We start from the raw sequence: 16,026 nt of genomic DNA on the forward strand, positions 1-16,026 counted from the left end.
CCATGTCCCAAGAAAGGAAGTACTAAAGAGGAGACATTGAATCAGATAATTTTGCAAAATGGAAACCAGTTAGTAACATCCGCCAAGGATGTTTGCCATCTAGAATTAGCATGTGAAAGAGGAGTAGTGGAGAGGGGATATGTCTATGTGCAATCATCCTTTGGAAAAGCTCTCCCTGTCTACAGAATGCCTATCCAAATGCAAGGTATAACCTGGACAATATACATTCTTCATCCACTTGGTATTCCCTTTGTGGATGGACACACCAAATGCTTTTGAATGATCAGAGGTCTTGTTCAAGAAGCTTTTCCAATGTTTGTAGGCTTTATGTGGAAGCTTGATGGAATCCACACATCATTTGCCAATAAAAGCATCTGGAGGACCTCCCTGTCTACAAGGGAGTACTCTTGAACCCAGACTGTGCTGGATCTCTTCCCTTACAATAGTAAAAGCTTTTTGGTGAGTATACCTCTCCTTGTTTAATTAATCACTGAATATTTTGGTTTATCTAAATAAAATCAATATGTGAAATTATTATAGCTATAAGAGGCACACAACAATCAAATTTCATGACAGGAAACACTCCTACTCATCCTAGTATGATTCTGATAATAAAACAGGGAAAGAGAAGGAATAAGGATTTATATGGCACCTGCTATGTTCCAGGCACTGTGTTAAGTGCTGTTCAAATATCATCTTATTTGATCCTCACAACAACCCTACAAAATAGGTGCTGTTATCTCCATCTTTCAGTTGAGGAAACTGAGGAAGACTGAGGTGAAGTGACTTGCCCAGGGTCACACAACTACTGTCTGAGGCATGGTTGGCTGGAGGCCCAGCACTCTAACTAATGCACCGCTTAGGAGAAATTCCATCTCACAATTATATATGTGTGTGTGTGTGTGTGTGTGTGTGTGTGTGTGTATGTATATGTGTATGTGTATATATACACATATATATATATATATATCTTCAAATATTCATTAATTAAAGTGAACCTTTAAAACTCCTTACTTTCAGGGCAGCTAGGCAGTGCAGTGGATAAAGCACTGGCCTTGGATTCAGGAGGACCTGAGTTCAAATCCAGCCTCAGACACTTGACACTTACTAGCTATGTGATCCTGGGCAAGTCACGTAACCTTCATTGCCCCACCAAAAAATTAAATTTAATTAAAATTTTAAAACTCCTTATTTTTGACTTCAAATTTTACATTTTTCAAACATATAAAGAGGTTAAGAGTCAACTAAATTCAATAAGCTTTTATTAGATGCCTACTAGGTACAAAGCATTATGCAATGGATAAAAGGACAAAATAATGAATGATACTTGCTTATGCTCTCCTGGGAGGGGGCACAAAATTGCACTTGTGTATGTATATAAAAGATTATTTGAAGGGAAGGAGAGAGAGACAGGAGAGAAGTGAAGACGTAGAGGAGTGAAAGGAGAGACAGAGAAGGAGGAAGAGGTGAGAGAGCACAAATACCTTGAGATACCAGGAAGGCTTTCCTTGGGAGATCATACCTGACCTGCATGCTGAAAGAAGCTAAGGGCTCTAAGAGACCAAGGTGAAGAGTAAGTTCAGGTGCCCTAGGTATGAGACACGGCCTGTATAAAATCATGGAGCTGAAATGTTTGAAGTTCCCCACCCCCGAATATTAAATAATAATCTCGATACCTGACTTTTTTATTTGTGTTGACACCATCCTTCCTCTGTGACTATCTGAGGTTCACAACCTGAGGGTCACTATCAACTTTTCTCACTTCCTTCCCTCTCATATCCAATCTTTTCCCAAATCTTGTCCTTCTACTGAACAAACTCTCCTTGATCCATCCCCTTCTCTCTACTCACATAATCACCATTCTGGTTCAGGACCTTATCCCCACCATATCTAGATAATTGTAACAATCCCCAAATTTGTCTCCCTGACTCTTAACTCTCCATTCTCCAGACAGTCTTTTACATTGTTGCCATATTGATATCCCTGATACACAGAGTGGAACATACCACTCCTTTATTCAAGAATCATCAGTGATTCCCTATTCCCTTTGGGATAAGACAAATTCCTCTATATAACAGTGAGGGCCTTTCATAGTCTGATTTAAACCTATCTTTCTAAACATATCACATTACTCTCCTTTATAAATTCTATGTTCCATCCACTTGCTGTCCCCAAATATAAAATTCTATCTCCCACTTTCATACCCTTTGTATGTATTGAGTACCACAAATGTTTTAGATCATAAGATGAAGAAGCTGATTAAGTGTTATATATAAATTAAGAAATGTGCAAAGATGAACAGGATTCAATAAAATATCCACATGACATGTTTGAGGGTTTTTCTTTTTCTCTCTAAATATTTGTTTCTTTATCATTTAAAGGTAAGTAGCTAGATTAATCAATAAAGCCCAGCACAAACTTGGGTTGGCAAATCTGAGAAAAACTCCCCTTAAAAAAGAGAAGAATTTTATTTGAAGTATCCTGAAGAAAGGAGCAATTAGCAGGACAGTAACCTCCCTATTTTCTTAGGAAATGAACTGTCCTCATGGCTAGATGATAATGCTTGGGAGAGAACAGAGGAAGTTCAGAGGAAAGCACAGACAGAAGTGTTGAAAGTAACATGGAGTTCATCAGATGCTTTTTTTTTTTAAGGAAATGCAAGTGGTAGGAAATGTAGAGCCACAGTTTCATAAACTGAACTCATTTGGGGGGCAAGGTTCCACAATGTATTTGGAAATGCTCCTTTTGAAGGGACTTTAAATTGAGAAATAAATAATTTAATTAAAAAATCTTCAAATATGGTTTTTAAATAAAGAAATAAAGCTACCTTGGCACTTAGATAATAGAGGAAGCTGGAATTTGCCTTATTTGGTACAAAAAAAGAAGAGGGATTGACTTTGACTTCTATGTTTTTATACATCTCACCAAAGCTTTTTTTGGGGGGAGGGGTATGTATATGTGAGGGTAAGAGGGAGGAAAAAAGGGAGGGTATATTTTTCAGGTTGCCACTTACAGCTGGTCCTGCAGTTCCACAATAATGTACTCCAACTGTTCCTTCTCTAATTTGTGGGTCAAATCAGAATCTTCAATCCTCTGAAGCAATAACTTGTTCTGAGAAACAGATTCAGCCAGCTGGTTCTCTCGAAGTCGTAACAGTTCTTCAAGATAGCCCTGGAAACAGAGGAACACAAAGACATCTCTGTAACAACCACATGACAATATAATGGAACATTTCTTTGGCACCCTCCCAATGGTTGGCATCTTGGCCTCCTAATATTAAGAAAACATCTTGAAGTATAGTGTTTTATGTTTGATAACAAAATAGTTTTTAAAAAAACCCAACCCTCAATGATCTCTTATTTTTTTTATCTGGAAGAGACCTCGGATCTTATCTACTCCAACATTCTATGTAATGCATGAATCCACTGTACAATATGTCTGAGAACTCATTTAAGTTCTTTTTTAAATTATAAAAGTATTTTATTATTTTCCAATTACTTAAGTTCTTCTTGAATGCTTCCAGTGATGGACCATTCGCTACCTGATTAGGCTGTTGGAATGGTTAGAAATTTTTTCTTTTTATGAAGCTGTAACCTATTACCTTGTAACTAACGTTTTCCCACTTAACTCCTAGCACTGTGCAACAGAGCCACACGGCACATGGAAAGTTCTCAAAAATATATGTGAAAAAATATTACCTCAAGATTTCCAAATATTGCTTCTACTCTCATTCTATGACAGGCTCATCTGTCCATTTTCTGATCAAATATATCCTTAATAAAGTTCTTTATACACAACTCCTTGCACACTAGTCATTCTAAGGAACAGACTGTGGCCTAATTACTCAAACTGTGAGCTCATTACCCTTAGGGTTACTTCTTATGACTCTTCAGAGACTGTGGTGTATCATCATTTATAGCCACGCAGCAGCCCTTGCAGAATATTATCGTTAAAAGGACTGACTTTTGAGGGAGAAAGCAGATGGAATTATTGAAGACATTCCATTTGTTATGCCCATCCAAGATGCACAAATTGATGGACTAACTCAGTGGGTTATAAATGTCTATTAATTATTTAAGTGGGGGTAGCTAGGTGGCGCAGTGGATAGAGTACTGGCCCTGGAGTCAGGAGTACCTGGGTTCAAATCCGGCCTCAGACACTTAAGACTTACTAGCTCTGTGACCCTGGGCAAGTCACTTAACCCCAATTGCCTCACTAAAAAAATTTAAATTTATTATTTAAGTGTGCTGTTGCTATCTATGTGACTGCATGTCACAATCTGGGCATATGCATTTTTCATCCATTTTATTGTCTAAACATGTACAGCTAACAACTATCTTTTAAATAATAATTATTAATATTTATCACTAATAAATATTCATTTTTACTGGAGATGTTGTGTAGCATTCCAAGGCTTGAAGTGATCATGATATCTCCAAATAGGAGCAGTCTGAAGACCAGATCACTGTGAGAAATCTCTCTTCCACTTGGTCTCTGTTCTGAATCTCCTCCCCCACAGTGGCAAACACCTATAGTGTGTACACCTGATATATACTCACTAGCCTTCAATTTGATCTTCCATCTAGACATCCTCTATGGAATTAGCAAATACTCAAAGGGGTCATGTCTCCCTGTTTTATGACTTGCTTTTTAAAGTCACTGAACAAAGTTATCACCATAACAAAATCTTGCATTGCCTTTTTTTTTTTAAGTGAGGCAATTAGGGTTAAGTGACTTGCCCAGGGTCACACAGCTAGTAAGTGTTAAGTGTCTGAGGCTGGATTTGAACTCAGGTACTCCTGACTCCAAGGCCGGTGCTCTATCCACTGCGCCATCTAGCTGCCCCTACTATTTCATTCCATCCATGAACCACAGTTTGTTTATCCATTCCTCATTAGTTGTGAAACTGCTTTATTTCTGTTTCTTTGCTTTCAGAAAAAGTCTCTGCTTTAAGCTTTTTGGTGTATATGGGCCTTCTCCCCTCTGAGGCTAACATGGCCTACAGGCTTGAGGTCTTTGTCTGCCTCAATGTTTGTTTGTTTTTAATTTTAGGTCAAGGAGATGAATTTGGAGGCTGTGAACCTGTGAGTCAGGAGAATGAGTTGGAGTCTATACTGCCCAGCATTGATATGCCAAGGAAGAAGGAGTGACTTTCAGGATTGAGCCCAGTGGTAACAAACACAAGAATTTATCCAGCAGCATTGCCCCATTTGTAACTGAAGTGGGTAGGACCAATTCATAGTTTCTATGTAGAAACTATGTTAAACATGGGCTCTTTCTCCCCAGAAACCAAGATGGGATAGGAGAGAATGTGCCCTCAAGGTATTGGGGGGAAATGTTTGTCCTTTTGTTCTTGCTATGTCTTCCAAGTAAATACACCTATCGGATGTTAGGCATTTAAATAGAACTGAAACACTAGTCAGTGGCAGCTACCAATGGGAAACATATAACCAAGAGGGGCTTGAGCTAATGGCATTAGGAAAGAGACACCAAAAGCTGCTCAGAACATCACTAGAACTTGGAGAGATGGAGCCAGCCTTGCTCTGGGAGAGTGAGTGAGATCAGAATGTCCTCCCTATAGCAGTTCAAGGCTGCTCTTCTATCCTTTCTGCCATACTTACTCTGGAACAATCTATTTTAAGTTTTGGGACAAAATCTTATTATTAAACACTAAAACTACCACAGTTTCTATCCCCAGGTACCCAAAGGCCAATGGTCTATCTATATTTTCAATGTCCACAGCAGCTGCAACCTAAAGAAACATACCTGGAATTTCTTCCAGATTTAGTGGAATTAGAATATGAAGTAATGAGATCCCTGTTTTTTCAAGGAAGTCGAATTCAAGAACATTTGAGGTGGGAAAGCAGGCACTCCCTAAGAACACCCTGGTATCCTCTTCCTGTATTCCTCCTCCTTCCCAACATCTAGGACAGCCACTCCTTCTCCTGACATTCTTCTGCCTGAGTCACTCCCTGCTACAGGAAACTCCCTATTATCAAACGTGGTCCGGGGATGAGCTTCTGGTTATTCAAATATTAAAGGGTTTTCATCTGTGTACACTGTGCAAGCCAACTTTCTGTTAGTCTTAGAACATAATAAAGGATACATAACATCCAAAATATACTTAGATAATGAAATGTTTCCCATGATTAAGAAGGAGCTTCAGGATTTTATGGATTTCACTCATCGTAAAATGAGGACAATAATACCTAGAATACCTGATTTGCAGGGGTTTTTTGAGTTTCAAATGAGATAATAAGGAGTTTTCCAAAAGTCTTAGTGTAATGTAAAAATATTAAAACTTAACAATGCACTAAGACTTTTGGGATACTCTGCCTCCCTAAAGAGCTTTTCAAACTTCAAAGTGTTATATCAATATCAGCTGTTGCTGCTGCCAACACCACACCACCACCACCACCACCACCACCACCACCACCACAAGCTAATTTGGAAGGTACATCGACTCCATGATATTACATGGCCCAAGAGAGTTTGTGTAAACCAAGAGCCAAATGTGGGTTTCCCCAGATCCTTAAAATTTTTTTACAAAGAACAAGGGGAAAAGAGGGTGTATGAGAATCCCAAGAACCTAAGAAGCTGCCAACTGGACCCTTAACAAAAGAGATATCATACTGTTTCCACCAAACTCTCTTATCTTCTCTTCCCAGACCCTTCCCTCTTTTTTCCTTCCTCTACAGAAGAACATTGCCATCAATAAGCACTATTACAATTTTTTAAATGTTTCTTTTGAATGTCCAAAGTAATAACTTCAACTTATTAATGAGAACAGAGGTCAAAAAAAAAAAAGGAAGAACAAGTTGAGACAAGTGAGCCTATACTTTATCCCAGCACACAAGGGAATGACAGTTTGTCCAGTGACTTCAAGAAACTATTTAATAATATGCTTTGGTATGGTGGATAGAATAAGACAATAAGACAGCAAACTGCTCCAGAGGAAGGAACTTGTTTCTACTACTTTCCTATGTCCCACTGTGCCATGCCTAGCATTGACCACATCAGTATGGAGACTTCTTCTACCTCTGCAGAATAGTCAATAAGTATTTATTAAGTTCTACTATGAGCCAGGAAGTTGTTCTGGCCAAAATAAGTCATTGCCTAGTGGTTAGACCTCTGGTAATTAGATTCTTTGCTATTAGAAGGTTAGTCTTCCAACAATAGGGAAACAATTCATCACCGGGCATGCATCTAGATCTGGTGTTTCTAGCTTAGTATTGCCTGCCAGAGCTTGAACTTCATTATTATAACATAAGAGAACTGATGCTCACCTCCATACTACACTGAGACATTAGAGTAAGGTTTAAACAAAAAAATTAATCAATAAATAAATGAATGAACCGTCACTAATAAAAAAGAAAGTCCTCCATGTATGACAAAATATTTATAGTAGTATCACTCTGGGAGATAGAAAAGAACTAAAAACAAGTTCACCCATTGGGAAATGGTTAACCTAACTGTGGTATGTGAATGTAATGGGATAGTACTGGGTTATAACAAATGATGAAGATGATGAATACGGAGAAACACTGTGAGATTTACCTGAATTGATCAGAATGAGGAGAGCAGAGCCAAGAAAATAATAATGTAAATGGGCAGAAACAAAACAAAATCATCAAAAGTAATTTGCCAAAAACAAAAAAACAAAACCCATCACAGAGAACAAACATGGACCCAGAAAAGGATGTGAAAAGATGCCTCCCCGACCCAGCCTTTGCAGATTACTGCCCCATATTTTCAGATTTTCTTTTCTTTATTGTTTGGTTTCATTAATTATTTTTTCTCTTTTTCTTTTAAAAAAACATCATTTGTTATATGAGATGACTCTCCAGGAAGCAAGGATACAGGGGAAATTCAGGCTATTTAAAAACAAAAGACATCAATAAAAACTTTATTTAAAAATAAATAAATTAAAAGTAACCAATAGGTACACTTACCTCACTGTGTGATAAAAGTTATACTTTTATTGCTTGATTTAATTCCAATAACACATAAACTGATGCAAATTAAAATTACAAACATACAAGAATGGAAAAGCCATGAGTTTGGAATTAGAGCTGCTAATGATTATCTGTATGCTCAAACTTCAATTTACATCAGTAAAGTAAGGAGAATGGGCTAGATGATCTTAAAGATCCTTTCCAGATCCTGTATCCTATGAATATTAATAAACAGAATGTGGAAGAAAAGATTAGGTTGGTGAATTATGGCACTAAATTAGGAACTGTCAAACAATAAAAGTCTAACTGATGTGGTGATGAACTCCTACATTCTTAATTAGAAGGAGCAAAAAGAACACCAAAAAAAAGAGAAATTAAAAGATCATTTTATTAAAACCTCTTTCAAGTAAGTACTATACAAATTATGAGCAGCTACGTGGCACAGCACAATGCAGGACATGGAATCAGGAAGACCTGACATTAAATCCAGCCTCACACATTGACCAATTGTGTGACCCTGGACAAGTCACTTAACTCTGATTGCTTCGGTTTTCTTATCTGTAAAATGAGCTGGAGAAGGAAATGGCAAATCACTCCAGTATCTTTGCCAAGAAAATCCCAAATGGGGTCACTAACAGTTGTACGTGACTGTAAACAACTGAAGAACAACAACTCCAAAATTACACAATTTAAACTTAAGCTGAGAAATAGGAGATAGCATTATAAGATATAAAATGAATGATTTTGATTATATTAAATCAAAGGATTTTACACAAAGAAAACCAAGACTAGAAAGAAAGCAGAAAGCTGGGGAAAAATTTTTTTTACAGCAAGTTTCTCTGATAAAGGCTTCGTTTCTCAAACAGATAGAGAACTGAGTCAAATTTATAATACAAGTCATTCCTCAACTGACAAATAGTTGAAGAATATGAACAGGCAGTTTTCAGATAAAGAAATAAAAGCTATCTATAGTCATATAAAATGCTATACATCATTATTGATTAGAGAAATGTAAATTAAAACAACTTTAAGGTACCACCTCATACATATCAGATTGGCTAATATGACAGAAAAGGAAAATGACAAATATTGGAGGGGATGTGGGGAAATTGGATGCTAATGCACTGTTGGTGGAGTTGTGAACTGATCCAACCCTTTTAGAGAGTAAAAGAGTTATTAAACTATGGATACTCTGTGATCTAGCAATATCACTACTATGTCTATATTCCAAAGAGATTTTTAAAACAGGAAAAGGGACCTATATTTACAAAAAACATTGATTGCAGCTCTTTTTATGGTGGCAAAGGACTGGAAATTGAGGGGATGCCCATCAGTTGGGGAATGGCTAAACAAGTTGTGGTATATGATTAAAATGGAATACTATTGTGCTATAAAAACAATAAACTGAATGTTTAGAGAAAAACCTGGGAAGATTTACATGAACTGATTAAAAGTGAAGTGAGCAAAACTAGGAGAACATTATACACAGTAAGAGGAATAGTGTATAATCAACTATAAATGATTTAGCTATTCTTAGCAATACAGTGATCCAAGACAATTCCAAAGGACTTATGATGTTATCTACATCCAGTGAAAGAACTGATGGAGTCTGATAGGATATCAAAGCATACAATTTTTCACTTTATTTTTCTTCTTGAGTTTTTTTTTTTTGGTCTGCATCTTCTTTTACAACATGACCAATATGGAAATATTTTGCAACCTATATCAAATTGCTTGCTGCCTCAGGGAAGGGAAAAGGAAGAAAGGGAGGGAGAGAATTTGGAACTCATTTTTTTTTTTGTGTGTGGGGGGCAATGAGGGTTAAGTGACTTGCCCAGGGTCACACAGCTAGTGTCAAGTGTCTGAGGCCGGATTTGAACTCAGGTCCTCCTGAATCCAGGGCTGGTGCTTTATCCACTGTACCACCTAGCTGCCCCCAGGAACTCAAAATTTTAAAAGAAGAATTAAAATTTTTACATGTAATTGAGAAAAATATTATTCAAAAATAAGCTTAGGTTGAGGTAAAGGATCAAATTAATTTCTTATGAATTGGTTAAGTACCTTTTGTTCCAGAGTAAGTTGATACTTCTGCTTAACTCTCTTACATTTGTTGAACCAACTATTTTCATCCATGATAAAAGGGGGACCAATATTCTCTGGAGTACTACTTTCACTACCACTGCTTCCCAACGTCCTTAATTCTTCTTCATCACTGCTGATGCTATCAGAACTACAAATGCAAAACATTATAAACAAATAAATATTATTTGTATGCAACATTTGAATGTAAAATTAACTTCTGAAATTGAAAAATTCATAATATTTCACTTCGGTTTCTTTACAATAAGTATTTTTGAGTCCAAGTCAAGTCGAAGCTTCTCATCTTTGGAGACCTGAGCAAAAACCCTAGTGGGAATAGGCTCTAAAGCTTTGAATGAACATGAACAATGCCATGCACACACAAAATAAGTATTTTACTGTTGTTCACTCTCGGTGTCTATGACAAATTGTGACAAGAAGCACTACAATGCTGGAAAGAAATAGGACCGCTTTAAATTACAAAAAAAGGGAATGCAATGGCACATGAAAGCAAATGAAGTCAATGTATATTGTCTGTTCTTAAAGGCATCAATTCAATAGTGTGTTCCTATCATGAGATAACTGGCCCCGTACCAATTCTACTAATTGCTCTAAGCAAATTTTCAATTATTCATATGTTCTTCTTCCACTCAGGTATTTAGTGACAAGTTCTAAGAAATATGAAGCTATCCCAGAAGAAAAAAATCCAAGGAATAGGTTTTTAACATTAGTATTTTGGAATTCCACAATGCTGGTCAATAGAGAGGAACAGAGATGAGTCTAATGTTTACCAACATCAATGCTCAGGCACTATTACAGGAAGAACAGCAGGAATGTCCATTAACTCTTTGCATAATGTTTGCCTGGAGAGTTACTGTCCAAAAGAAAATGGAACAAATGAGATGTGTTTTATGGGCTTTGTGGCATTCTTGCCCTTAAGGATTTTATACTGTAATGAAAGATTCTTTACTTTTGTTCAGGATGCTACAAAGCCCATAAAATACATTTTACAGTATCTTCTTTAACTTCAGTTTGATGTGCTGGCAAAAGTATGCTCTTCCTATTTTACTGTCACTATTATGTTATTATTATGACACCCTGTCCCATTTATCATGTATACGTTCCATCTTTGAGCTAGGGATCTTGATCTACAACATCAGTGTGACAGAAAACCTGCTTCAGACACTCAGAAGATGGGGGATCCTGGCCAAGCCAATAGAATGTTAATGACTTGAAGGGAGGGTTTAAGGCATGCTTAGTACAGTCCTTGGCATATATTAAATGCTTGCTGATTAGCTTAAGTTCTAGTGGTTAGTTTCCTCATTTGTAATATGAGGGGGTACGATGATGATGCCTGTATTTTTTCCAACTCAATGCCAATGACCCCATGATGATTCTCAGAGTTGCTTTGATTCTATCCTTTCATTATGGTGCCTTTAATAGTACTATGTTGGTTATATGTCTATGTTTTCAGTATAGAAATTTGGATTAATTGATTTTTAATGAATTAATTATACTACTAGTTGAGACCAGTCTATAACAGTTGTTTACTTACCGTAAGAAAGAACTAAGGAGATTCAGTTTCTTGACTACAATAGGCTTTTAAAGGCATTTGAAAATTTATTATATTAACATAAATTTCAAGAATTAAATACGAGCTATACAAATGTAAAAAGTTTTCAATACAGCAAAATAGCTGAAAAGATGAGATACCTTTGGGTAAACTTCAGATATGGTGTATAATCTATGACAGCTGGGAAGTTGCCATCCAATCCTTCTCCCTTCAGGCAGAAGCTAAGAGAATAGAGACAATCAATAAGCATTTTACATTAAAGAAGAAATTAAAAGAGGAAGTCTAGTCTTACTGATAATTTGATTTTAATCATCAACTTGATGGTGGAATAAGGTTTGCATTGCATCATCTCCAATTGTTGCCAACTAAAGCTTCAAAAGAAACACTTCTAAACAATTACAAGTCATTTCTTACAGTGATGAATTGCAGATCATGACAAGTACCTTACTGAAAAAGATGAAATCCCACAAGTATTCTTTTGGTTTGGAGCTATATTTTTCTTTTCTTAGACCTTGAAAAATTCTTTCCATGACAATACTGACGTGCTCTTTTTAGAGAGATCTTGTGACATATTTCATAGGCTCACTTCGATCTTAAATAAACTAAGAAATTTGGAAGATAATCACTGTTTAAAAGAACTAATCTACTTAATGCTGTCTATACAAATTAAGAAGATTCAGAATTTTATTTTTGAACTGGACTTGAGATTCATCAGGGTAAGAAACTTCTGGTTTGGAAACTGTTCCCACCAGTAAAGATTGAAATTTCATCTATATCTTAAAAGTCTCAGGAGTTGTTTGGGACCCTGAGAAGCTAAGTGACCTTCTCATAGTAACAAGGTGATATATGTTCGAGATAGGACTTGAATCCAGATCTTCCTGATTCCCAAACCAGCTCCTCTGACCCTTATGCCACAGTGCCCCTCTTGGCTTATAAGAGTTTAAAATAATAGAAACAGTATCAAAAATGGATAGACACATAATAAATGATCACTCAATCTGAGTGCCTTGGGTTCTAGTCCCAATTCTACCATTTACTGCCTGCATGGATGACCTTCAACAAATTATTTAACCTCTCTGGGCCTCAGTTTCTTCACTTGTAAAACCCAGCAGATTAAACCACATAACCTCTAAAGGTACTATACTGACCTCTAAGCTACTATGCTGCTTCCAGAATCACATGATTTGATAGCACAAGGTTTTAGTTGAAATGATCATCACCAAAATTAGAAGATTCCTGACTTTGGGTGACAAGAATCAAGAAAGTCTTTTAGTTAGGAGATATAAAAGTTATGGAAATTACCTTTGGTAATAAAAGTCATATAAAAGAAAATTATTAATATTCTACAAGCAAGCAATTCAGACTATTAATAGAGCATGGATTGTGCTTTCAAAGATAAATGTTAAATTTTTTATTATCCTACAACTCATAATTCTCTAAACTTTTTATTCATTCAGTTTACGTGTCTTCACACTGAAAATGAACCTCTATAGGTTGCATGTATTCATTCTATTTTCTTTAGAAAGATAATTCTACCAATCCATGACACATGAATTTTCAGTTGCTTATAGGATGATCCAAAACCATCTGTATTTTCTTGCCATGTTCCTCTTGTGACCAATGAAAAGATAACTGGTCATCACATCACATAGTGGTGGTATCTGTGTGAAACTTTGTTCTCAAGAGGACTGAGCCTACAACCCTAGCCACATCAGTGTTATGCTCAGTCTGAGTCCATCAACCTAAACTAGTAAAGTGACTTGCCCAGGGTCACACAGCTAGTAAGTGTTAAGTGTCTGAGGCCGAATTTGAACTCAGGTCCTCCTGAATCCAGGGTAGTGCTTTATCCACTGCGCCACCTAGCTGCCCCCTCGTTTGTTTTAAAAAAATACGTTTTTTGAGTTTTTATCATTTGTTTTTTAAAACATCAAATCCTTAAAAGAAGATTTTTTCATTTAACCCTAACATGTATTTCATTAACATAATTTCAATTTTTCTAACTGTATAATTTCTATGGCATTCTGATATTTCAGAAGAAATAATTTCTTTGCTACACACTTTTCATTTCATTATATCTCAATTAAAGATTGTATACAGTAAAAACTAAATCAAAAGGAAATATTGCAGGGGGCAGCTAGGTGGCGCAGTGGATAAAGCACCGACTCTGGATTCAGAAAAACCTGAGTTCAAATGTGGCCTCAGACACTTGACACTTACTATCTGTGTGACCTTGGGCAAATCACTTAACCCTCATTGTCTTGCCCCGCCCCCCCCAAGGAAATATTGCCTTCAGAACTAAATACAATAGTAAATCAACATATCAAGTCCTTTTGATTTTGTTGGCATTAGAACTCCCTCCACCAAGGCAGATTACAACTGTGGGCTTAAACAGAAATATCTGAGGCTCACAGAGAGTTAGTAACTTACAAGGCCACACAGTTTAGAAGTGTGGTTGGCTTGGAATCCAGGTTTTCCTGATTCCAAGTCCAGTACTCTCTATCCATTATACCATACTACCTCTTTCAGTAGCACATTAGTACACTATCACTTTTTGGAACCTCTGATCTAGAAAATCTAACTAACTTAGCTTGGTCAAAGTAAGAGCCAATTTCCAAGAATACTGTATAATCTTAGGAATAAAAAAACAATCAGAAGGGTTTAAAACTCTAGGTAAAGATCTTGGTCATATCAGTGTATAAGTAATTTTAATCCATTTTTTTCTTTTCTTTTCTCTCTCTCTCTCTCTCTCTCTCTTTCTCTCCCTTCCTTCCTTCCTTTTTTTCTTCCCTCCTTCCTTCCTTTCCTTTTATTTTTTTTGCAGGACAATGAGGGTTAAGTGACTTGCCCAGGGTCACACAGCTAGTAAGTGTCAAGTGTCTGAGGCTGGATTTGAACTCAGGTCCTCCTGAATCCAGGGCAGATGCTTTATCCACTGTGCCACTTAGATGCCCCAAATCCATCTTTTTCTATATTAAAGACATTATCCCTCCCCCATCCCCCCAACCCCATTCAAGAAAAACTCCTCTCAGTGTAACATTCCAGTCCAGGCAGAGGGAGTCAGATCATACTCCTGGGCTTGGTATGAGGGCACTAAAGATTTGTGCTTTGGCGACATAAGAGCCAGATGCCAACTACTGGTCAACTCTTCATGTTTCATTTGAATCAAACTCCCTTCTGAAAACAAACCATTTTCAAAATTTTTAACATTAAGGTTGGAACAAAACAAATCTAAATGTTAATCAAATATCAGGGCCTAACCTTGTGATGAGAGGCAGCCTAGCAAAACCTATAGAGGACCAGCAGTAGAGTAAGGAAGATCCATGTCCTGCCTCAGACCCACACTGTGGGACCATATGCTAGTCATTTAAGCACTCAGTGGCTCCGAATTGTTAAACAATTGCTGATATGCACTAGTGGATAGAATTTGAACCAATCTGGGGCAGCTAGGTGGCACAGTGGATAGAGTGCTGGGTCTGGACTCAGGAAGACCTGAGTTCAAATCTGACCTCATACAGTTACTAGACATGTGACTGTGGGCAAGTCATTTAACCTCTGTTTGCCTCAGTTTCCTCATCTGTCAAATGCAAGTAATAATAACACCTATTTTTCAGGGTGGTTATGGGGGTCACATGAGATAATTATTATTAATCAATCAATCAACATTTATTAAACACCTACTATGTGCCAGTGTCTGGCATCGGGTAAGCACTACATAAATGTTATTTATCTTTTATTACCATTTCTATACCAGGAGTTCCCTAGCTTGATGAAACCACCCATCCCTAAAAAATGTTCAAACAACATAAACTCCTTTGCATACATGTAAACTAAAAAACAATAAATGTGTAACCTATTAAGTTGAAAAAATTACATAGGAGAGTATTCAAAGCTATATAGAACTTGACAGAATAAATACCTGAAATCGATAGCATTGAGTCCAAGCAGCATGCCAGCAAGCATATTTGCTTCTTCACCCAAGACAATTGCTCCATCTTCATAAAATCTCCTGGGGAAAAAAAATAAAACATTTGAATGTGAAAACTCATTAAAAGCAAACAAATCTGATATAAAGAACAAATGGATTCAGTAAGAATTGTGGTTCCTTATGTGATTTATTTAAAATAAAAACTTACTAGGCTTTGTAAGATATATGAAAAAAACCAGTTACGTGTATTTTTAAAAGTTGTTATTGAAATAGAGTCATGAATATTTCTCAAAAATACAGAAATACTAATTCAATCTATGAAGTTCTTTTCCAGTCACATGAGTTTAGCAAAGTTTTCATAAACTGCTGAGTTCATAGTTTTACCTACATCCTACTAGGTCCTATATTATTCTTATATTACATCTGCCTATGTATTCAGAGCTCTCTGGTTATAGATACACAGGAAATTTTTTAAAAGTAATTAAAAATATCTA

General features: G+C 36.6%; 1 protein-coding gene across 4 annotated transcripts in view; it reads right to left on the reverse strand.

Moving 5' to 3' along the window:
* The window catches only part of RUNDC3B (RUN domain containing 3B), a 115,150-nt gene that overhangs the window by 28,205 nt on the left and 70,919 nt on the right, over positions 1-16,026 (reverse strand). For all 4 annotated transcript variants that reach the window (XM_043965971.1, XM_043965969.1, XM_043965970.1 and 1 more), the window contains 4 exons: positions 15,524-15,613; positions 11,748-11,828; positions 10,017-10,185; positions 3,014-3,171 (listed from right to left, as the gene is read on the reverse strand). In XM_043965971.1, the coding sequence (XP_043821906.1) occupies positions 3,014-3,171; positions 10,017-10,185; positions 11,748-11,828; positions 15,524-15,613 (498 nt within the window). The remainder of the gene's footprint in view (positions 1-3,013; positions 3,172-10,016; positions 10,186-11,747; positions 11,829-15,523; positions 15,614-16,026) is intronic.

Source organism: Dromiciops gliroides, chromosome 5, assembly GCF_019393635.1.
Source record: "Dromiciops gliroides isolate mDroGli1 chromosome 5, mDroGli1.pri, whole genome shotgun sequence".
In the NCBI taxonomy this organism is placed as follows: Eukaryota; Metazoa; Chordata; class Mammalia; order Microbiotheria; family Microbiotheriidae; genus Dromiciops; species Dromiciops gliroides.